At 38.8% G+C, this 23,681-nt stretch overlaps 1 protein-coding gene across 1 annotated transcript in view; it reads right to left on the bottom strand.

The window, feature by feature from the left end:
- Positions 1 to 21,052, bottom strand: part of LOC110210302 (serine/threonine-protein kinase PAK 5-like) — a 34,235-nt gene extending 13,183 nt beyond the window's left edge. The window contains 4 exon segments of the mRNA XM_078149149.1: positions 10,065 to 10,276; positions 18,802 to 18,932; positions 19,699 to 19,702; positions 20,968 to 21,052. Coding sequence (XP_078005275.1) covers positions 10,065 to 10,276; positions 18,802 to 18,932; positions 19,699 to 19,702; positions 20,968 to 21,052 — 432 coding nt within the window.
- Between the last annotated feature and the right edge of the window lie 2,629 nt (positions 21,053 to 23,681).

Raw genomic sequence — 23,681 nt, forward strand, 5'->3', positions numbered from 1 at the left:
TCTACATGAAAAGACCACAGGGCGTGGAACATGATATTCCATGAGGCAAAGGAGCTGGGATTACCAACCAAGGATCAACTACCCTGTGAAAATGAGCATGATCTTTCAGGGAAGGAGATGGCTATTCATGGAAATACAGCACATCCAAACCTTCCTCATTAAAAGACAAAAGCTCAACAGAAAATCTGATCTTCAAATGCAAGACTCAAGAGGGACATAAAAATGTAAATGGGACAGAAAGATACAATATTTTGTAAATAAGGGCAAACTGTTGACATCCCTACCAGGGCAGATGACACTTGTACCTCTTGAGAAGTGTATCGTTATTCTACCATGTCAAAGAGATATATATAAAGGGGGCAGATATAAGTTGACTTTGATGTAATGATAAAATAAAAGATCTAATCAAGTGGGTTAAATGAATCCAAGTAAGTGGATTAATCTGATCTAAGAAAATGTATGGAGAAAAAAGGAAAGGAGGCAGACAAGGTAAATTACATTGTAAGACACAAAAACCTGTTACAGCAGAGGGAAAGAAGGGAGGGATATAAGAACTGTTTGAACCTTACTCTCCACAGATTTGGCTCAAGAAGGGAATAACATAATCAGTTAGGTATAGAAATCTAACTTGCCCTATAGGCAGTAGGAGGGAAAAGGGCAATGAAAAGGGAGGGGGTATAGAAGGGAGGGAAAAAGTACTAAGAGGAAAAGGGAAGAAAAGGGAAGGGGCTAATAGAATGGAGGAGGGACTGAGGGAGGCAGTGGTCCAAAGCAAAACACTAGTGAGGAGAGAAAAGGAGAAAGAAAAGCATCAACGGGAGGGAGGGGAAGGATGGAGAGAAAGACAAAGATAGTGATCATAACTGTGAATGTGAATGGGATGAAATCTCCCATAAATCAGAAGCGGATAACAGAAGGGATTCAAAACCATCATCCTACAGTCTGTTGTTTACAGGAAAGACATTTAAAAAAGAGTGCCACACACAGGGCAAAGGTAAAAGGCTGGAGCAGAATATATTATGCTTCAGCTGAAGGGGAAAAAAGCAGTGTAGCAATCCTGATGTCAGAGAAAGCAAAAATAAAAATAGGTCTTATCAAAAGAATTAAGGAATAAACTACATCCTGCTAAAAGCTACCACAGACAATAAAGTCATATCATTACTAAACATATATGCACCAAATGGTATAGCATCCACATTCTTAGAGGAGAAGTTCAGGGAGTTATAAGAAGAAATAGACAGCAAAACTATACTAGTGAGGGACCTCAACCTCCCCACTCTGTACTAGATAAATCTAACCACAAAATAAACAAGAAAGAAGTTAAGGAGGTGAAGAGAATATTTGAAAAGGTAGGTATGATAGATCTCTGGAGAAACTTGAATGGGCATAGAAAGGAATATGCTTTTTTCTTGGCAGTACATGGCACATACACAAAAATCAACCATGTACTGGGCATAAACCAACCAATGCAGAAAGGCAGAATATTAAATGCATCCTTTTCAGATCATGATGGAATAAAAATTATATGTAATAAAGGGCCATGGAAAGATAGACTAAAAAATAACTGGAAACTAAATAATCTAATCCTAAAAAATGATTGGGTCAAACAACAAATCATAGAAACAATCAATAAATTCATTCAAGAAAATGACAGTAATGAGACAACATACGAAAACTTATGAGATGCAGCAAAAGCAGTCCTTAAGGGAAGTTTTATATCTCTAAATGCTTACATAAATAAAATAGAAAAAGAGCAGATCAATGAATTGGGCATACAACTAAAAAAACTACAAAAAGAAGCAATTAAAAATCCTCAATTTAACACCAAATTAGAAATATTGAAAACCAAAGGAAAAATCAATAAAATTGAAATTAAGAAAACTATTGAATTATACATAAAACTAAGAGCTGAGTTTTATGAAACTAAGAGTTTTATGAAAAAACCAGTAAAATAGATAAACCTTTGGTTAATTTCATTTACAAAAATAAAGAAGAAAACCAAATTGCCTGATGGATGAATGAACAAATGAAACAGGTGAATCCACCATCAAGGAAGAGGAAATTAAAACAATTTTAAACTGCAGGCCAATAAATTTGACAGTAAAATGGATACATATTTACAAAATATAAATTGCCCAGATTAACAGAAGAGGAAGTAAAATACTTACATAACCCCATCTCAGAAAAAGAAATTGAACAAGCCATTGATGAACTCCCTACGAAAAAGTCTCCAGGGATTGATGGATTTAAAAGGGAATTCTATCAAACATTTAAAGAACAAGTAATTCCAGTACTACATAGACTACTTGGGAAAACAGGTGGAGAAGGAGTCTTACCAATTTTTTTTTATGATACAAATATGGTGTTGATACCTAAACTGGCAAGAGTCAAAACAGACAAAGAAAATGATAGACCAGTTTCTCTAATGAATACAGATGCAAAAAATTTCAATACAAATTAGCAAATAGATTACAGCCTCTTATCACAACAGTAATACACTGTGACCAGGTAGGATTTCTACCAGAAATGCAGGGCTGGTTCAATATTAGGAAAACTATCAGCATAATTGATCATTTCAACACCAAAACTAACAGAAACCACATGATCATCTCAATAGATGCAGATAAAGCTTTTGACAGAATACAACACCCATTCCTAATAAAAACACTAGAGAGCATAGGAGTAAATGTAGTCTTCCTTCAAATAATCAATAGCATCTACCTAAAACCTTCAGCAAGCATCATATGTAATGGAGACAAGCTAGAAGCATTTCCAATAAGATTTGGGGGTGAAACAAGGATGTCCATTATCACCACTGTTGTTCTATGTCATACTGGAAACATTAGCAATAAGAGAAGAAAAAGAAATTGAAGGTATTAGAATAGGCAAGGAAGAAACAAAGCTATCACTCTTTGCAGATGATATGATGATATACTTAGAGAACCCTAGAGAAGCAAGTGAAAAACTACTTGAAATAATAAACAACTTTAGCAAAGTTGCAGGCTATAAAAGAATCCCATAGATATCATTGGCATTACCAACAAAGCCCAACAACAAGAGATAGAAAGGGTAATTCCATTTAAAGTTACTGTAGACATTAGAAAATATTTAGGAGTCTACCTCCCAAAACAAACCCAGAAACTCTGAACACCATTACAAAACACTTTTCACACAAATAAAGTCAGATCTAAATCACTGGAAAAATATCAGTTGCTCATGTGTAGGCCAAGCTAATCTAATAAAAATGGGAATTCTACCTAAGCTAATTTACTTATTCAGTGCCATACCAATCAAATGACCACAAAGTTATTTGATATAATTAGAAAAAATAATAACAAGATTCACTTGGAAGAACGAAAGGTCTAGTATATCAAGGCAACTAAGGAAAAGAAATGCAGGGGAAAGTGGCCTAGCCATTCCACATCTTAAATTGTATCATAAAGCAGCAATCATCCAAAGTGCCTGGTACTGGCTAAGAAACAGAGTGGTGGATCAGTGGAATAGGTTGAGTAGGCAAGACACAGAAGCCAATGATTATAGTAATCAGTTATTTCATAAACCCAAAGACCCCACCTTCTGGGATAAGATCTCACTCTTTGACAAAAACTCCTGGGAAAACTGGAAAAGAGTATGGCAGAAACTAGGCATAGGTCAAAATCTCACACCATATGCCAAAATAAAGTCAAAATGGGTTCATGATTTAGAGAGAAAGGCTGATCCTGTAAGCAAACTGGGAGAGCAAGGAATAGATTACCTATCAAATTTATGGAGAACAGAAGAATCCATGACCAAACAGGACATAGAGAACATTACGAAAAGCAAAATGGATAACTTTGATTACATTAAATTGAAAAGTTTGTGCACAAAGCCAATGCAACCAAGATTAGAAGGAAAGTAGAAAATTGTGACTTAGATTTTTGGAGAACCAGATTGCAGAGCACTCAGAGAAAGAGAGGTGGGATGTCCCGCACCAAATTTCTACAGAAGTCAGCCCAGGAGAGATGGGAAACATTTAAGAATGAATTTTGGAAAACAAAAAGAAAAATATAATTCTGAGAAGGGGAAGAAAAGAGCCCAACAAAGATTGACAGGAACTTATTAACCAACTTAGATTTTAAAGGAATGCATAGAAGGTGTAAATAAGAGTGTCACTTGGTACTTTTGAGGGCCAAGGCAGACAGCTGGAGGAACTAAGAACACTATCCAGGAAAAATAAGAGAGATGAGGAAGAGGGATTTAATGTCTATTTGATGTTTATGCTCCTGTACAAAGAATCATAGTCAATAGTCAGTAGCTATTTCATAAAGACCTAGTAGGCAGGCACTGTTCCAAATGCTAAGGATAAAACTACAAAAATAAAGATGGTACCTGACAGCCCTCAAGGAGCTTACAATCTAATGGGAGAAGACAGTATAGAAAAGGAAGCCAGAAAAGAAAGGAGAGGATGGTTGGGGTGGGGCAGATGGTAAAGGAGTCAAAGAAGTCCCAAATGAATGCAGCTTGGTGGGAGACAAAATTTCTGAGATGTCTCTCTGGGGTATCCTTTCCTAAAATGGAGGTTGTCTCTTGGCATCCTTGGTAAGACTAGCTCAGATACCACCTTGTGAAGAGGCCTTTACTGGCCCCCTCCCAAACTTTCCCCCCTCTGAGCTTACCATCTTCCTACTCTGTATGTATTTTCTATGTATTATTTGCATGTTGTCTACCCCATGAACAGGTAAGCTCCTGAAAGACAGGGGTTGCTTTTGAATTTTCCATTCTCTTTGCACCTTCAGTGCTAAGGCACATAGGAGAGTTTAAGAAATTCTTCTTGATTCACTGATTGACAAAACACAACAAGGCCTAAAAGGGAATAGTTTTATTTTACCCAGATCAGTGATTTCATTGTTGTGGGGGGCTTTGAGGGTGAAAAATCCCTTTAGCCATGTCGACTGGCAACTGTTCTATAGTGTACCAATCAATCAATCAACAAGCATTTATTAAATATTTTATCTTTAAAACGGTTCTGGGGAACATATAGCTTAATGGGCTTGTGCCAGGTCACACAGCCAATAGGTAATAGAGAGTAGTACTTGACCCTAGGCCCTCCTGACTCTGAAGCCAGTCCTCTATCCATTGTGCCATGGCACCTCTCTGGGATTGATAACCAAGCTTCAAAGTAAAGATATATTAAGATATGACCTAGTAGTAGTCCTTGAAAAGTTCAGGTCAGCTGGCTCAGGTGTACTATATTCTATGTACTGAAACAACTGGCAGATGTGATTGCTTGTTGAGGCATCATCAGGAATTTGGGAAAGACTATGCACAACAGCACATGTCCTATTGAAGGTGGTAAAATGTCATGACTTTTTTCAAAAAAGGAAACATGGAATCTGCAAAATAGGACAAAGTAAATGTGGTGATTCCTTGTAAAGATTTTTTAAGGTATTGAATCTCAAAGTTATACAGGAAATGATTGTTTCAATCCTTGCTGTTAACAAAGGAAATTTCAGCAAAGCTAAGAGGGAAATTGCATCTAACAGCATATACAGCATTCTCTGTGTACAGATACCTCCTTCTTTCCTGAAAGCAGAGTGCCATGGTTCATCACCAGTTCTCCTGGCCTAGGATTGCTATTGTAATTTCTCTGAATTCACATTCCAATGACTGTGCTGATTACATCAAACTACAGACTGCCACAGGATCTTCTTAAATGTGCCCAAAAGTCTGGTTGACAATCTGCACCTGACAAACCATGTGGATGAAGAAAGCGTATTGCTCAGATGATGACATGCAGTTGGACTGGTAGACGACTGAGTTTGTCCAGCAGTTTACATAAATAGGCCATGCAATGCAGATAGACTGAAAGTTGACTAGGAAGTAGAAAATAATAATTTGGTTGCATTTAGGAAATTGTGCAATGCTTTCTGTGATTTTAAGCTGCTCCCATAGCATAGTTCATTCCTTCAACATCAATAATCTCCTGGCGCTGTTATGAAGGAATGAAAGAAATGCAATAGCAGAAAACAATCCAAATTGTCGATGAACGAAAAGGCAATGGAAAGACATGGATAGAGGATAGAAGTATACCAATGATAACCTGAATGAAAATCATTATCAAGGACTTCTATGAGAGGAAAAGGAGGTAATGTAATCATAGAGTGAAAGTGAAAGTAGTTAGATAACCTAAACATTCTAGGCATCCACAAAATATTAAATGAACCAGGAGTAGGCTGTTTCTATGGTGCCTTTTTAAAAAGACATGAACCAGAATCAGAGAGGCTTGACCAAATATGCATAATTTGTCATCTCAAACATCATAGATCCAACAAGACTGTTATGTTGATTAATATGGATTTTTTTGTCTACAAGAAGAAAGGTTATGACAACTATAAAATAGGCTTCCTTTCTGGGAAAGGTCACTGTACACACATTCAGATCTATGCTATGATCCTAGCTTCAGAACTTCAGTATTTCAGATGGTCTGTGATTTCATCATTGTGGTTATCCCCTCCCCCATGGACACAGACTGCATCTCCTGTGACCTAAAATTTCACATTCTGCCAACAAGATGATGAGCAACACAGAATTCCTCTTGGCTGGTTCTTGGACAACTTCTTTATAAACAATTGTCAGTGAGTCCATTCTATAAGACTTTTTGGCTTGATAGAAAATGTTGGCATAGCCTTCAAGTTCAAGGCTTCACAAAAATTACACTTTCACCAAATAAACTGGCAAAGACATGAATGCTCTTGGGCTCAGCGTGTTCTGAAGAAAGGCTCTTAAGGGTGGAGGCTAAGCATCTTCTATATACCCAAAAGCGGTCACTTTCATCTCTACCAGCACAAGTCATCTTCCACCTCCTGCTGCCAGTTTGGTCTCTCAATTGGATATTGGAGACCCTCCAGTGCAAAGAAGAGCCACCTTCCCTTCAACTTCAGGCCTCCCATTTCCTGCTACAACACCTGTCCCTTCAGGGTAGAGGATGGTGCACTCCACCTAATGATGAACATTCTCACACGTGGTCATACATTTCATTTCCCAGTGACTCTGAACTCACATAGATCATCACCCAAATCCTATTCCATGCCCCCCCCACTTGATTCCTCTTTCCCATCACCTTCAACCCTCTTACTCCAAAGTTCCATGCTAACTCCGCTCAGTTCTTCCACTGTGCCCTGTGCATTTCCTGTTCCACCGGCAACAAACTTTCCTTCATCTTAAATCTATTCCTCTCCCATCATTCCACCTACTAGGTAGTATTGAAACCTAGATTTCCCCTAATTACATAGTCTCCCTGGCCACCCCTTCCAGTACTGGATGTACTGTTACTCATTCTCCTTGGCTTACTGGTTGAGGCAGGGAAATTGGAATACTCCTTGCACCCCATTGCCACTTGCAAGTTCTCCTCCTTCTATCACTCAGTAACATGCAAGTGGCAAGGATGTGGGACAGGATTTGAACTCAGGGGTTCCAAATTCCAGGTCCAGCACCCTGCCTACTACAACACTTAGTTCCCATCATTTCTCTGCTCCACACAGGGGTGTAAGTTTTGGCAATTAGGCTATATTTTCTGCAGTAGAGCATTCCCTGGGATCTACTTCTAAAATGACTGATATAGATTTATTTACTCAAAATATCTCAATTCATAACAGACCTAGGGTACCAGTTAAAAAGTGCTAGAATATCATATACACCAACAAGCTTTTATCCTTTCTGAGATAACCAGTTTGTGGATAGGGTAGGGGAAACATGTTCATTCTGTTCAAGAGTCTTAACCAGATGAACATCTGGGATGGGTAGAAACTGTTCTAAAGGATGCAATTAGGAGAAAAAAGAAATCTCCCTGGCTAAAGAACAGTTAGACCAGGACTAGAAACATGCAAAATGTCTTTTTAAAAAGCCAGAAACTTGTTAAACATGCTTGTATACTAGCTTTTGTCAAACATACTAATTCACTGTGTTGTTGGCTGCCAATCAAAATAGCTGAATGTAGGAAAGGAATACTTCAAACCAGATGCTTGGACAGGACAGGGAGAAGAGGCCATAAGAAGCATTACTCCATCTTCTAAATTTTAAGAAACTATAAAGAACTAAGAAGGAGGAGCACGCATAAACTCATATAACCTCACATAGTATGAGATTACAATACAATTACATAAATGTACAGGTATATAATATGAACACATTCATATACACAGTATATCATGACTACATAAATGTATACATGTATGAGCACACACGTATGCACACACATAAAAACATATGTGTGTGTGTGTATATATATATATATATATATATATATACACACACACACACATACATACAGAGAGAGAGAGAGAGAGAGAGGGATATATTCACATGCATGTATTAGTTTCCTACTGGTTGTAGAGCAATTTCTTAGAACAAAGATTAGATATGGCAAGGAACTTGTCCTGGAGGAGCTTACCATATGGTATCAAAAAAAGAAGCAATCATGTATGTGAATGTGGTCAGGTACTTCTATGCAAATCTGATTTCACATATTTAAGAGTCCAAAATAGATTAGGCACAGTGAAGAATATATCCCCTTGATCCCTACACAGAATGAGTTTCCTGCCCTGCCCCCCTCTTCACACATATGTAAGAAGTCAAAGATGGTCATTTCTGGACATTAGCCCAACTATGCTCTAGGGTGATATGAGGAAATAGGAAAGGACACATCTGTGTTGCAACTAGTGCCAAAAGTGTGGTTCTTCTATATCTGATTTATTTCCTATAGGCTCAAAAAGCAAATTTACAAAGCACATCAGTGCACTGTGTTATACATCTTTAGCCAAATATTGTCCCTGTTTTGGCTGCCTTTCTATGACTCATGCTTATCTCTGATGATTTGTTTTGCTTTTTTTTTTGTTTCAGGCCTTCTTTGGGGAAACCAGCTGAGTAAAACGACTCATTTATTTGTAGGGGGCCAGCAGGTATGGGAACTGCAGAGAAGGCTAAATGGTGGAGACTTCAGGATCAGCTTGCCTGACTTGTCCTACAAATCTTCCATTGCATGATAGTTAACTAATGCTACCAGCCCCAAAATAGAAAACTGGCTTTGTTTTGAATCCAAGTTCTACCATGTATTTCCTCTGTGATCTTGGAATAAATCCTCCTATGGAAGATGGGTAGTTGGACTAAATGATTAAGCAGGGATGGGGAACCTGTGCTCTTCTAGGTCTTTCAGTGCAGCCATTTGACTAGATCCAAATTTACAGAAGAAATCCTTCTGTCATATAAAATCTGGATACAGGCAGAAGGCCTCCCTGAAGGACCTAGAAGGCCACCTGGGGCCTTAAGGAAGCAGGTTCCCCACGCTTGGATAGAGAATCCAGTGTTCCTTCTATATGTGGTTTTATTATGTCAAAGTGTTTTTGTATGTAGCAACTTATTGGCTGGGTTTGTTTCCTTATCTATTCTATTTTCTTTTAAGGGGGAATTTTATCCTTTCATATCTAAACATTCAGTAATTAGTTTTGTGTTTTCTTCTACTAATTTCTTTTGCATCCATCCCCTGTACTTCTTTTAAATCAGCATATTGTCCCTATTGTTAGTTTGGTTTCCAAAAACTGCATCATAGTCTTTAAAAACATTTACCTTTATTATGAATTTAACCAACATGAACATTTGAAAAGGTATAGAGGAGATTGTCTATGAAACAATTTCTATCACACACATTTTTTCAAAATTTGGGTGTTAAGTAGTAATAAAATGGTCCTCCATTTGTATGTCCACTTATGGGCTATAGTATAATTTCTTCCACATATTTTGAAATATTTCACTAACTCATTATTTTCCTCTTTTCTTCTTTGTAACACTAGTCTTTTCCTAAGTTTTACTTCTCCTGTTTCACTTGCTCTATCCCAGTTTCCTTGAGTATACTTACCAAGATGGAGGAGTAAGCAGTAAGTCATTCTCACACTCTCTCTTACTGACCTCTAAAAATCCAGAAATGATCCCTCCAGCAAAAATCCAATTATCCCTAAATATAGTTGCTAAAATTAAATACAAGCAGACAAATGAAATCTTAAGTCAACAGAGGACCACCACTATCACTGTACCTTCATGGCAGCAAGTTGCGAGGATGTGCTGGATGACGGGTCTGCTTTGGGCTGCTTTACCATCTCTGCCCCCAAGTTGCGCCACTGCAGCGGCAGTCCTGTACATATTTGTAGTTGAGGATCAAACTCCATGTGCACCCTGTGCTGGAAATTGCATGGCTTAGAAATGTCCAGCCTCATCTTCTTTTTGCTGCCAAGGGTGATGGAACACCCTAGAAAAATTGGGCAGAGGAGACGCCATTGTTTCTCACTATCACACAGAGCAAAGGCCACTTGTTAACTGTTAACAAACATGTACATACCCTAGATAGGTTATACATTGATTATATAGTATAACATATAATACATTATGTCCAGCTAGCAAATCCTGCAATGGTTGTACATGCAGGGACATGTGCAGGCCGCAAAATAAGAAAAGTTTACTCTCTGGGCCCTTCTTTCAATTTATCTTTGTAGCTGTATACCCCTCACCTACCTGCTCCCCACCACTCTATTCTCCCCTAAGCTTCTCAGAGCCACTTAGGAGCAGTGTTCCACTTAAGCCTGCATTCTATGTGTGGCATCCTGGATCTTCCTTACTTGTGCTTCTATCTTGGTACTTGTGTGATAAGTTAATTTCTACTGAGGTATTCATGTCGGATGGAGTCTGAATTGTTCCTTCTTCTTGACAACACATTGGGCATAGCACAAAAGGCTTTCCAAGATTCCTTAGCTTAAAGGTATGGATAATTTGGTGAAATTCAGACAATATACCAACCTGGGAAGCTGGGGACTTTGGGGCAAAGGGCATTTTGTTACCTCTTCAAGACTAGCAAGTTGGCTGTTTATCAGGAGACATGTGATATTCAATTAATCTAAACTAATTCAATTCAGCCAATATTTACCAAGTTTCTATTTCCAAAATGCAAAGCACCATTCTTGTGATACCAACATGAAGGACACAGGGCCTGGCCCCAGTCTAAGAGGAATATAGCACGTACACAAACAGGTATCATACAAGAAAGAATAGAATGGGAGTAGTTGGGGAGTAATTTGAGAACTCTTCAAGGAGAAAGTGGTACCTGAGTTGGATCACAAAGAAAAAGGAATTTCAATAATCGTTATTACCTATGCTACTACCAATAATTATTATAAATAACATTTGTATGGCATCTTATATGTGATCTCATTTTTCCTCATAATAATCCTATGAGATACATGCTCTTATTGTTCCCATTTTACAAATGAGTAAATGGAGGCAGAGGGGGCAGGTGGCTTGGCCAGAGTCACAAAGCTGGTATGTATTTGAGGTAAGAGTTGAACTCAAATGTTTCTTGTGACTTTGTGTTCTGAGCACTATGCACTGTAACATATAGGTGCTCACCGGGTAGAAGCAGAGAACAAATGCATTCCAAGCCTACTAGATAACTTGCATTGAACATACATTGGTCAGAAAAGGTAGGATGAAATTAGGAAATAGTTATTAGTCCATTTTGGCCAGAAAATATTGTGGAGGAGGGGAATGATGTGACATGAGGCCAGAAAGGCAAATTAGAACCAAACTGGGGATGAGACATAGACCAATATTTTAACAAGATTGGGCAGCTTGGTGGCATATTGGATAGAGTGCAGGACCTATAATCAGCATGTCATGAGTTCAAATCTGGTCTCAGACACCAGCTTCCTGCCCCATGGCAAGTCACTTAATCCTGTTTGCCTCAGTTTCCTCATCTGTAAAAAGAGCCAGAGAAGGAAATGGCAAATCACTCCAGTATCTTTGGCAAGAAAACCCCAAATGCGGTCCCAAAGAGTCAGACATGACTGGGAACAATTGAACAACAACAAGATCATTCAGGCAAAAAAAATAGGGGCCAGGTAAGAAGTTATTCTAAATGCTGCTGTAGGGAGAATTGGTGATGAGTCCCAGACTTGTGTTACAGTGGGAGGGATGAAGAGGAGGGTATATGAATGATGCTGTGGGGTTAGAATCAGCAGGACTTGCCTTGGAATAGATGTGGCAGGTGAGATGGAAGGAAAAGTGCAAGATGAGGACAAATTGAGAGTATTTCAACCCAGTTGCCTGAAAGAATGATGATGCCATAAAAGAAACAGGAAATTCGAAATGTGGGACAGTTATTAGGTCATGAATTTAGAATTAGAAGGGCCTCAACAAACCGTCTCGTCCAAATCCCTCGTTAATCAGAATCAGGAAACTGAGGCCCAGAGACATTCAGTGACTTGCCTGAGATCACACAAGAGGTAGGTGGCAAAATTGGAACTGCAAATCCATCAGTCTTTCTACTATACATGCCAAAGATAACAAAATGTTTGTATAGTGCTGTCTATTTACAAAATAATTTCTACAAAATCTTCTTGTTTGATTGGACACTAGGTTTCCAACAGGAGAAGTGACTTGTGACATTTGTGCACAGCTATCAGCAACAGGGCTCAAAGTCAGATTCTATCAAAGTGCTGAAGTTTCTTCCATTCCACCATGCACCCCCTGAATGACAAAGATCTTAAGTTATTGGAATAAACTTGACATTATGGGGAATTCAATCCCGAGGATAGCCATAAGCACATTGAAAACATTTTCAAAGAGATTGCTTGGGCATATTTACCTGAGAAGACATGCTAAGGAAATGATAGGGCAAATATGTTTAAATCTTAAATGGAAACAGTTCAGTCTTTTATTCCAAAGCGTGAGTTTCTCTTGCTCATTGCTGTGCCAATCAACTTAAGGTGTCTAAAGAAAATCCCAATGAGAAAATAATGCCATTGGAGTGTTTCAACTAGGAGTAAGGAAAGGTACAGCTCAGGCAGAATCAATGGGCCTAGAAGGCCTCTAGCAATATCATATAGTGGTGATGTGAACAGTAACAAAGCACTTCTATATGTGGAGTAAGAGTGAGTTAAAGGGTTATAAGAGGAAATGATTGAAAAGGTGGAAAATCATTCCTTCTACCAAAACAACATTTGTCTGAAGCATAGGCTGTTAGGTGGCAGCAAGCTAAAATAGTCTAGGTAATTAAATATTGGAAGAATAGAAGGACACATCTCATATAGTCTTACAAATTTAATAAAAAGAAACTTCATGTCTTTCAAAATTTGAAAAAAATTAGAAAACTGCTTTGCTCCATCCACTAAACTAGACAACATGGAGAGTATTTCTAATGTAGGGAAAGTAAGAGGAGGAGAAAATAGCCAGAGATATATAGGAAGCAAAATCCAAGGAAGGATTCAACAATAAAACCCATGGCCTTCTAAGGATGAGGTCTCTTTCAGTTTTAGATCTACAATCTAAGTGCACAAAGTATGGTTAAAAAGCAAGGTGCACTAGAGATCCTCATACAAAGAGGAAACTGTGACTACAGTAGTATCACTGGCACTTAGTGGAATGAAGCTGCTGACTAAATGTGGCTCTGGATAAATACAATTAATTTTTTAAAAAAAGAATTATGATAAAGAGGAGGGGACAATAACAGTAGTATTCATTCATATATGTATATGATAGGTTTCTGAACTTTGTCACATACATGGATCTATCATATGAATTTATATAATCTAGCATATTTGTATATAAAATTAATCACTACATATTTGAAATCTATCATATATCTATATGATAGATATATGATATATCTATCATATATCTATATGATAGATTTCTGAAATCTATTCTACACATATATGAATGTATACATATATATATACACATACACACATATAAGTTTATATATATGCCATTTATGTATGCATATGCATATATACACTCTGGGTGTGCATATATATATATATATACATATATATATGTCAGTGTGTGTGTGTGTGTGTGTGTGTGTGTGTGTGAATGTGACATAAAAATATATCGTAGTACAAATTTAAAAAATTATGCCGTATAAACCATATTTCCTTGAATCACTAGCTAGATCAGGGGAATTACGTGGAGAGACTTTACCTCGATTTTAGCACATTGAAAAAGTCTCTAGTGCTATACCCGTGGAGAATATTGAGAGATATAGGCTATAGTAGAGTATACTTACAAGGACTGAGAAGGGGTGTGAAAGATGAAGGATCTGCTATGTCTGTTTCTCCCTTTACTTGTTGTTCTACGAAGCTGCTCCACTGTATGGATAGTCCCGCAAAGTACCATCTCCTTCGTGAAATACTGTGTGTACTCAATGTTCAAAACTGCACGGAACAGAAATGTCAAGCCTTCTGTTCTTGTGTTTGAACAGGCTGCAACACCCTAGAAAAATTGAGCAGAGGAGGACCTATTGTTTCTCATCAACAAACAGCACAGCACAGGCCACTTAGTAATGTGAAAGAACATTTATATGCCCTAGATAGGTTCTATATTAGAACAAAGAGTATATTGTATTTTGGCCAATTTGTGTATCTTGCAAAGGTTGTACTCCTAAAATGTCCATATATCATACACATACATGAATGTATATATGTCTATGTGTGTGCATTTCTATGTGTGTGTATAGATGTGTATGGGTGTTTGTGAATGTGAAATTTAAAAAAAAGTTATCACAACACAAATTTTAAAAACCCTACATGTTATGCTAGACTAACCATATTTCCTTGAATTACGTGATTGCTAGATCAAGGGAAATATGTAGAAAGGGTTTCCCTAGATTTTAGCACAGCATTGGAATTCTCTAGTGCAAATAACCATGGAGAATATTAAGAGTTATAGGCTATGGTACAATTGTATAATTACAGGGATTCAGAGCAGATGGAATTGTTTGACTCCTGTCACTAACAGTCCAAAGGCAACTTGACAACAAAGGCAACGTGGAGTTCCCCATGGATCTGTGCTTTGTCCTTTTTTATTTAGCATTTTTCTCAAAGTTAACACAGAAGGGCAGAAACAGTATTCAAAGAACATGCAGACTAAGACAGGGGGCTAAATCAAGTCAGATAAACTTAGCACAGAAAAGCATAAAGCTTGACATTTGGGTTTTTTAAAACAAAAAAAAAGCAACTTCACAAATGGCCAGCATGGGAAGCATGGCTACATAGCACTCTGTCTGAAAAAGATCTGAGGAGTTGAGTGGACTTCAAGCTTAATGTGAGTTAACAGTGGGATGCAGTAGCCAAGAAACCTTAAGGTCCACTAAGAGAGGCAGTGAATTATCCTCCTATGACCTACTCAGTCCTTTTCTGTCTTTTCTTCCCATCTCCTGTGTCTTTCTTGTCATGCTCACTCCTGCTGTCTAGTCTTTCGATAACTGGGTTCCTTCCATTGTGTTCTCCATACACCAGCTTGTGTTGCTGAGACTTGTTGATGGATCCGTTAGACTCATGGATCCGTTAGACTCAGGCATCATCTCTCAGTTTGGCCCTCCATTCATTCTTTGGCTCTCTCTGCCTGTGCTAGTCTTCTAAACCTTTCTACTCCACATGTGCGCTAAGGGCTTCATTTCCTAGTCACCTCACCTTATCTGCACTGTTTGCTTTGTAATTCTGGAATGAAATGCATCTTCACCTGGGCCTATGGTATCTACATAAGTAAGGCTGGCTTCTTGTTTGCTAAACTCTTCATACCTACTTGATCCAGCCATGATCATTCAACTCTAGGTTCTGGAATTCATTCCTTGACTACTTCATCCTGTTACTGTCCTAGCCCCAATCCTGACAGATGACAAAACATATTTGTCTCTTTTTTTAGTCTTTTTTTTTATTGTACTATGCTCTGGAAATGCTTGTTTTCTACTATACATTAAAAAAAATAAAATAAAGTTATGAAGTCTGAGGCCCTCAAATGCTGAAAAAGTTAGGGACTAGACCTAGGAACCCTAAGTACAACAACCAAATTTCATCGGTGAAACAAATGGAGGTTACCATAGTACCTTGTACTGAAGTAATATTAAGTAATATAGTGTACATGCAAAACCACGTATAACCTATTCAATATGATGGAAATATTAAGGTCTTTTAATTTTTATTTCTTATTCTTAATATGATTATTCGATGCTGGAGAGGCAGTATGACAAAATGGATATAATCCTGGGCTAGGAATCAGGAAGAAGTGAGTTCTAATCTAGCCTCTGGCACTACAAGCATTGTGACCATGGATAGATCACCTCACTTCTAAGCCCCTGGAGTCTATCTAAGATGGTGTCCAATTCAAGTAGAAATCAGGGCCACTAAATGGTACATAAGGATCCCTGTGTCAGCACAATGACTTAGAAAACCACATATTAACTACCATCTATGTTTCCTTCTATTTTTATGTATTTTGTCATATATTTCCCAGTGACATTTTAACCTGGTTCCTCCCCACCCTGATGATCTAAGATATAACTTTTAAGCTAGTGATGGACTGTCATCTGGGTTGGTTTCTCATACTGACAAAATCACAGATCCATACCATATTGGCCTTTTTTTGAGACAATATGATCATCCTGTGTCAACTGAGTACTTCAAGAACGTACTTGTAGTTAGGATCTGAAGGGCCTGTTTCCTTTCAATGCAGCTCAATGTAGTACTTTGGGTGTACATAAAAGACCATTTCCACAGAGAATTTGACAGTTGGGAAGGGATACTCCTTGGATGAGATCCTTTCCACAACATTCCCAGTGAGCATTCAGCTAAGTGGCACAGGGGATGGAATACTGGGCCTGCAATGAGGAAGACCAGAGTTCAAATACGGTCTTAGCTGTGTGATCCTGGGCAAGTCATCAAACCTGTTTGCCTCACTTTCCTCAATTTCAAATGAGGATATCTTGCAGGGTTGGGGTAAGGATGAAGTGAAATAAAATTTGGAAAGCTCTCAGCCAGCTCTCTCACACATAAATGCTTATTTTCTGCCTTTTCTCATCTTAGAATTTCAGTACGTGTCTTACTCAGGGTTAGTTACACATCTATAATTACACAGGCAGCTGACTAGACAGGGTCATTTGAGCAGTGTTAAAAGAGGCTTCCTGAGCAAAAACTATACTGAACTGAAGTTTTGTGGCTACAGTTGCATTATGATATAACTCAGAGGTGGAGACAAGGAGAAAAAAGAACAACTAATAACTTGGGAATAGAGACAGCTCTATTTCCAGCAGTGGCTACCACCATCACCACATGTACAGCCAAGCCTTTTCAAGTCAGTGAAGTGATACTTAGTAAGTCTAATGGTTTCCATGAGATTTCAGGTCAAAATCATGGTGTTCCAAAGAAAATGAATTAATAGTAAGTCATTTCTAGGGTTGGGATATTATTGGGATATTGTGTGGAGGTTCAAATAAGGACAAAAATGGCAACTAAAAACTAATAATAACAAATAACAACTAATGACCAGAAATGATGATATAAAACAATGATATAAAACAATGATATAACTCTATCGTGATATAACTTAAATGGAGAAACAAGGAAAAATGGTAACTAATTAGTAATAACAAATAATAACTAAAAACTTACAACAATATAACTCAGTGATATAATTCTATTGTGATATAGTTCAAATTCTGAAACAAGGAAAAAATGGCAACTAGTAACCAACAATAACTAATAATGATGAAATTATTCTGTACTTTATTAAACTCAGAGAAAAAGTAGGGAGAATAATCACAGTTTAAGTAAAGCTTCTATCTCTGGTAGGAATAGCATATATATAACAAATTTAATGACTATGATTTCATTGTGATGTAACTCAGCAGCATAACTCCATTGTGATATAACTCAGAGGTAGACAGAAGGAGAAAAGATGGTAGCTAATAACTTGGGAATAAGAGACAGCTGTTTCTAGCAATGGTTGCCACCACTATCACCACATCTACACACAAAACTTTGCAAGTCAATGATGCAATAATTACCACATCTAACTGTTTTCATGAGATTTCAGTTAGAAAACATGGTGTTCCACAGGAAATGAACATATGAGACAGCAGGAGAGAATACTATTGAGATGACTTTGCCCCTCAACATTTTGGGATGAGCTTGAATCTCATCTTTTCTGGTACCCAATGTGCTTGTCTCTGTCTCAGGCCCTCTCCAAATACATGTATATTAAGCCTGATACCCCAGTCTGACTGGAGGTAATTTGGGGGTCTCTGTACCCCATTTGCAGGTTCTTGCTAAGTGGGGGATGCTCTGCTTGGGAACTCTGTGGTGTTTTCTCCCCTGTGACACTGCTGGCGGTAGGTAGGTTGGCCCCTGTGCCTGGTTGTGGTTTCTGTGTCTGGTTTGGGGGCCTCTATGCCCTGTGGTACATCTTTGAATGCTGTTTGCAGGTTCTCTTTAAGTGGAGGACACCCAGCTTGAGAACCTGGTGTTTTTACCCCTTCTATGAGATGCCATTTGGAGGTGGGGTGGCTTAAAGGGAAAGTGACTTCTTTTGGACTTACAGCAAAAGGGAACTCCTCCCGCACCACTGGAACTCCCCACTAGGCTGCCTCCTACAAAACAGGGACAAATTCTGCATAAGTCAAGTTTGTTTGAGTAAAATTAAAAAAAAACATTCTTAGGACTTTCCTCTCTGGCTCTGACTAGGCTGAAGCTAGAGGGAAAAATTAGATCAATTAAAACATCTTATCAGATTTTCGAGGTTTTTAGATTAGTCATTAAAGAGTGGTAAATTGACCATTTTAAGATTGCAGGAGAAAACTCCTGAGACTTTAGGTTAATTGCAGGAGTTCACCCCATTCTGAAACCCCTTGTCACAATTCTGGATCAGACTGAGGACGGTGGTTCTGGAGAGTTGTGGGGTGCCTGGGTTACCTTCACCTAACTGGCGAGGCACCCTTCCTGTTCATACCTGCCCTGTACCCCTGGGCACCCTGCAGCATAACCCTTTGGGCAGGGCCTGGAATGTCACCCTGTTTCACTTTGTCCTGGCTACCCTCCCCAGTAGCTGCAAGCAGCCCGAGCTTCAGGCTGCGTGTACAGCTGTGTGGAGAGGGGAAAAGGGAGCTGTGCCCCATGGACAGCATCCCTTGAACCCTATCACCAGGAATTTAGGGCTGGGAAGGCCCTAGCATAGGCCACCCTGGCCCCTAGGCAATGCCCAGCTGGAAGTAAGAAGACGCCAGCCAGCCTCTGTACTTGGTAAGCCCACCCTTCTATCAATAATTTTCCTATGTGATAATTTGGAAATGCAGTTGATGTCATCTGGTTTCTTGTTTGTGTTTTTATTGTATTTCTAAAGTGTACTGTAACATTCTCTTACATCATAAAATTTGAGTGACCATTGTGAGTCAGAAATGGTGGTAGACAAAGAAGTTTTTGATCTGAATTTTGTACATGAATTGGGCTTTTAAAAGGATTTGGTAAAAAAAAAAATATATAATTTGAAAACTGTGAAAGTTGTAGTTGCAAAATTTTAATAATCAGATGATTTTTTTTTGTACAAAGTAATTTGGAAATGGTGGTTCATGCATTCAACAGAACTGAAGTCACCTAATTGGTAATGGGTTTGTTTCATGTTTCAAGTACATAATATTGTTTTAACTTGGGAAACTCTTCTGTTACTTCCAGAAAGTATGCGGTTTACTCTCATTCCAGAGGAAAATATCATGGAGTGGACAGGTTGATCAGGTCCTTAGTTCCCGTGATTCCTCATAATTTGTAAACTTAACTCCATTTACCCAATATAAACATCCCACCCGCTGACTTTAAGCCTGGCCCGGTGCATTTGGCTGTCTATGTAACTTACTTGTCTGGAATTAACATGAAGTTAGGGTAGCATTATGCCATTACTGTATAGTGGTGTCCCTATTGTTTTATAACACATCTGTATAAGCAAGAAGTTTTGTAAGCACAATACTAAATCTATTAAATAATATAAATTGATTCTGAAACATTCCTGAGTTACTGTAATAAGATGCAAGTATAAGATTTGAAGTTCTTTTCCCTAGCTCATTATCCTTGTCAGCCACCGAAGCTCACAAGTAATTGAATGTAAAGTAGGGGAGCCCATTGTATTCTACTCAAGCTTGGGTTCAGAGAGATTCTCTTGTCTATATCACCCAAGGCTGGGACTGATCTGATCTATTTTTTCCCACAACTTCTTCCTATATTGGGACTAGGAATAGACAGTGCAGGTTTATGCAGATTAATGAAGAGAATCCCCTGGGTTGAAATTAACTGCATAGCTTGAGAAAGTAGGGTTTGAATAAGACATTCATTTTAACAGTAGGTGCAGTTAGGAATATGATAGAAATGTAAAGGAAAGTTGGGTAGTCTGAGTATTGAAAGATTTAGAAAGAGAAATAAGGTTTGATTGAAAATATGGAAGTCAGATAAGTAGGTTTGGGGACAAATGGGGGAAATCCAATCCCTTCTTGTCCCTGGAAAGTTATTCTGTGTACCCTTGTGCCAGCTTCAGATGGTTTAAGCATGATGAGAGAGTGAGAAGAAGTTTAATTTAAGAGGAAAGGTTGAAAATGAAAATGATGTCGCTTGATTATGAAGTTAATAGACAAAGGTATAGAAAGCTAGGAGGAATCAAAATGGAGGGTGCCACATGTTTCAAGCCTGTCTTGTTCACAGTTATAAAGAGGGAGTCTACACTCTTGTTAACACATCATGCTGTTTATATTGAGAATTCAAAGCAGGATGCGACACATATTGCAAAAATCCTATCAAAAGCCTTATAGTTGAAGGAAGTCTCCAGCTAACTGCTCCCCTCTGGATCATGGAGCTGAGGTTTCTGGTTTTTAACTGTAATCTTTTAATTCTCCTGTCCCCTCTCCTGACTGCCTACCTTCCCACCCTTTCTTATTGTCTTGTTGCTTTTAATGTTGAGACCTTGCCTTTTGAACCTTCTAATGAAGTTTGTGTCCTCCAGGCTAACTTCAATCAAATTTCAGATGGCACTGTTGGGAGGATACTTGTCCATACCCACCCCTCATCACCTGGACTTGGCCTATGCTCCATTCCAGTCAGTCTCTTGTCCCTTTCCCCTCCCCCTCCTTACCCCTACCTTTCCCCAGGACCCAGTGAGGCAGGGACAGCTCTACACCCCTTGTCAGCCTGAAGTAGTTCCAGAAGATGAGACCTCCACCCATGTTCCCAAAAGAATTTGAGTCCCCACTTATTTGAGGGCAAATTTTTGAGGAATGCATGGCCCTCTCCTTTTTTCCGAAATGAATTTGGGCAGCTACTTCTTGAGGGGGCAGATGAGGAGATTCAGATAGAATGGTCAGTGAAAACCCCATTATCTCAAATAGCACTTAAAGCCAGTTTAGAAGCCAATGAGATTCAAGTGGGCTGGTTTATGAAATACAAAAACTAAGGTGGGCGGAGGGCAGGCCCTAAGCCCCTGGCAAATGGACTGAATTATGGAATAATGGTAATGTGAGAAACTCAGAACTCCTGTCCTGAACTACCTCATCTCTTCACCCACTGCAGGTTTTATGCTGTAAAAATTCACAACCTCTCTTGGCTAGTGGGCATCTTTCTTAAGTGCGGGAGTGTTGTGCCCCTTAAGCAGGCATCTCCTTAATCGAGAGGCATCTCCCTTAAGTGGTCATCTCCCTTAGAGGTGCTCTCTCCTTTGTGGGCCTTCAACCCCCCTCCCCTTTAAGCTTGGGTCTCCCTTAAGCTGGGGCCCCATTAAGGTGTAGAGGAGCCTGCTTGGTGTGTTGTGTTACCCACAATAAATGGCTTTGCTTGATTTGGATACAGCGTGAGAGAATTCTTTCAGATGACTTTGCACCCCAACATTTTAGGATGTACCTGAACCTCATCACTTCTAGTGCCCAATGGGCTTGCCTCTGCCTCAGGTTCTCTCCAAAAGAAGGTAAGCCTGGCACCCTAGTCTGACTGGAGGTAATTTAGGGGTCTCTGTAACCCATTTGCAGGTTCTTGCTGAATGGGTGACTCTCTGCTTGGGGACACTGTGTTGTTCTCTTCCCCGTGATACTGGGGGACATGAGTAGGTTGTCCTCCATACCTAGTTGTAGTCTCTGCACTTACTTTGGGGACCTCTGCACCCGGTTTTGGGGCCTCTGTGCCCTGTGGTAGGTCTCTGTACCCTGTTGGGTTCCCCGCACCCCATCTGTAGTTTCCCTCTAAGTGGGGGACACCCAGCTTAAGAACTCTGTGTTTTGTCCCTTCCTATGGGACACCATGTGGAGGTGGGGTGGCTTAAAGGGAAAGTGACTTGTTTTCGTGTTACAGCAGCAAAGGAACTCCATACCACTGAACTCCCTACCAGGCAGTCTCCTGCAAAATGGGGACAACTTTGGCTTGTGTGAAGTTTATCTGAGTAAAAGGTCAAAAAAAAATGTTCTTAAGACTCTTCTTGCTATGGTTCAAGCTCCAGCTCACCTGAGGCTAGAGTGATGATTCCTAGGGATATTTGAGATTAGAGTATTATATTTACTGTTCATATGAATATCTGTTTTCTCCACTTGCTCTTTCTCCTTTTCACTAAGGAAAATTGTTCCAACTTAAAGCATTAATTAGGCTCCTTTGAAAATTCACTCTTTAATGCTTAGGAAATCCTAAAGGAAATATATACCAGTCATGTGGCACTAGTGTTAGAAAAATGTTAATAAGACAATAGCACTTAGTACTGGTAAAATAACTTAGTTATCTCATGTGAGTTACTATTTCAGTCAAAGCCCCACCTTTTAGGAACTCTATCACAACTCAGAGTTCATGACCAAGAAGATAACTATTGTACAAGTCACATACATTGTGCTGATAGTACTCCCTCCTTATCAAAACCTCTGCAGAAGAAAGGGAAGTGATCTGGCTGTTAGTTGTAAAGAGGTGGCCTGGAACAATGAAGATGGTTTTAGATCCTCAGTCAGGAAGACCTGGGTTAAAATCCTGCCTCTCACATCTACTACCTATATTACCTTGGGCAAGTTACCAAATGTCTTTGTATATCAAGAGATTCTCTAGGACTTATCCACTAACTCTTAAATGGTATCACATACTGATATCATAGTCATAAGTCATAAATGGGAGCTCCTGGTATCACATACAAAAATCACAAATCCTTCACATATTTGTTTGCATGAGAAGTTAAAATCCTATTTTTTCCTCTGGAGATAGTTCTTCTCACTCTTAGACTGACTATTAGACTTTAAAATTGATAAATATGTAAGGGTGGGATTCTGTTCTCCTCCCCCTAATTAATCAATCAACACAATAAAGTGGGTATTAAGGAATTTCCTTTAAAAAATCCTCATAATAGGTGGACAAGTCTTCAATCAATTTGAAAGATCCGTGGGATTTGGGGCCATTGGATGAAAGGTGGAAGACGTCACACAGGAAATATCTTGTGATTGGTTCACAAGGTAAAGTCATATCATCACACTTCTTGGACTCTTTGTAAAAATTTATTTGGACTATTTATAAAAATGGCAATTCTGTTGAACAAATATATCAGGCAAGAAGAATCAGGTGAACCTGATTCTTCCCCAGAAAAATTGGGAGTGGTAATGAGCACTTCAGTGCTATACAGACAGGATTCCTAGAAAATCAAACCAGTTTCCATAGATATTTTAAGATAACACTTATGCATTTCTCTTTAATTCTGTCCATAATTTTATAACTTCTGATTCTTCATCAATTAATCTCCAAGAATTTTTTGAGAAAGTCCTTAAAAGAGAGGGGTAAAGACATCAATAGCTTCTGGGAGCTGGGTAATGGAAGTTTTAGAATTATAATTATTGCTATTAA

The sequence above is a fragment of the Phascolarctos cinereus genome, unplaced genomic scaffold (genome assembly GCF_003287225.1).
Source record: "Phascolarctos cinereus isolate Bilbo 61053 unplaced genomic scaffold, phaCin_HiC Scaffold_2;HRSCAF=192, whole genome shotgun sequence".
NCBI classification, from domain to species: Eukaryota; Metazoa; Chordata; class Mammalia; order Diprotodontia; family Phascolarctidae; genus Phascolarctos; species Phascolarctos cinereus.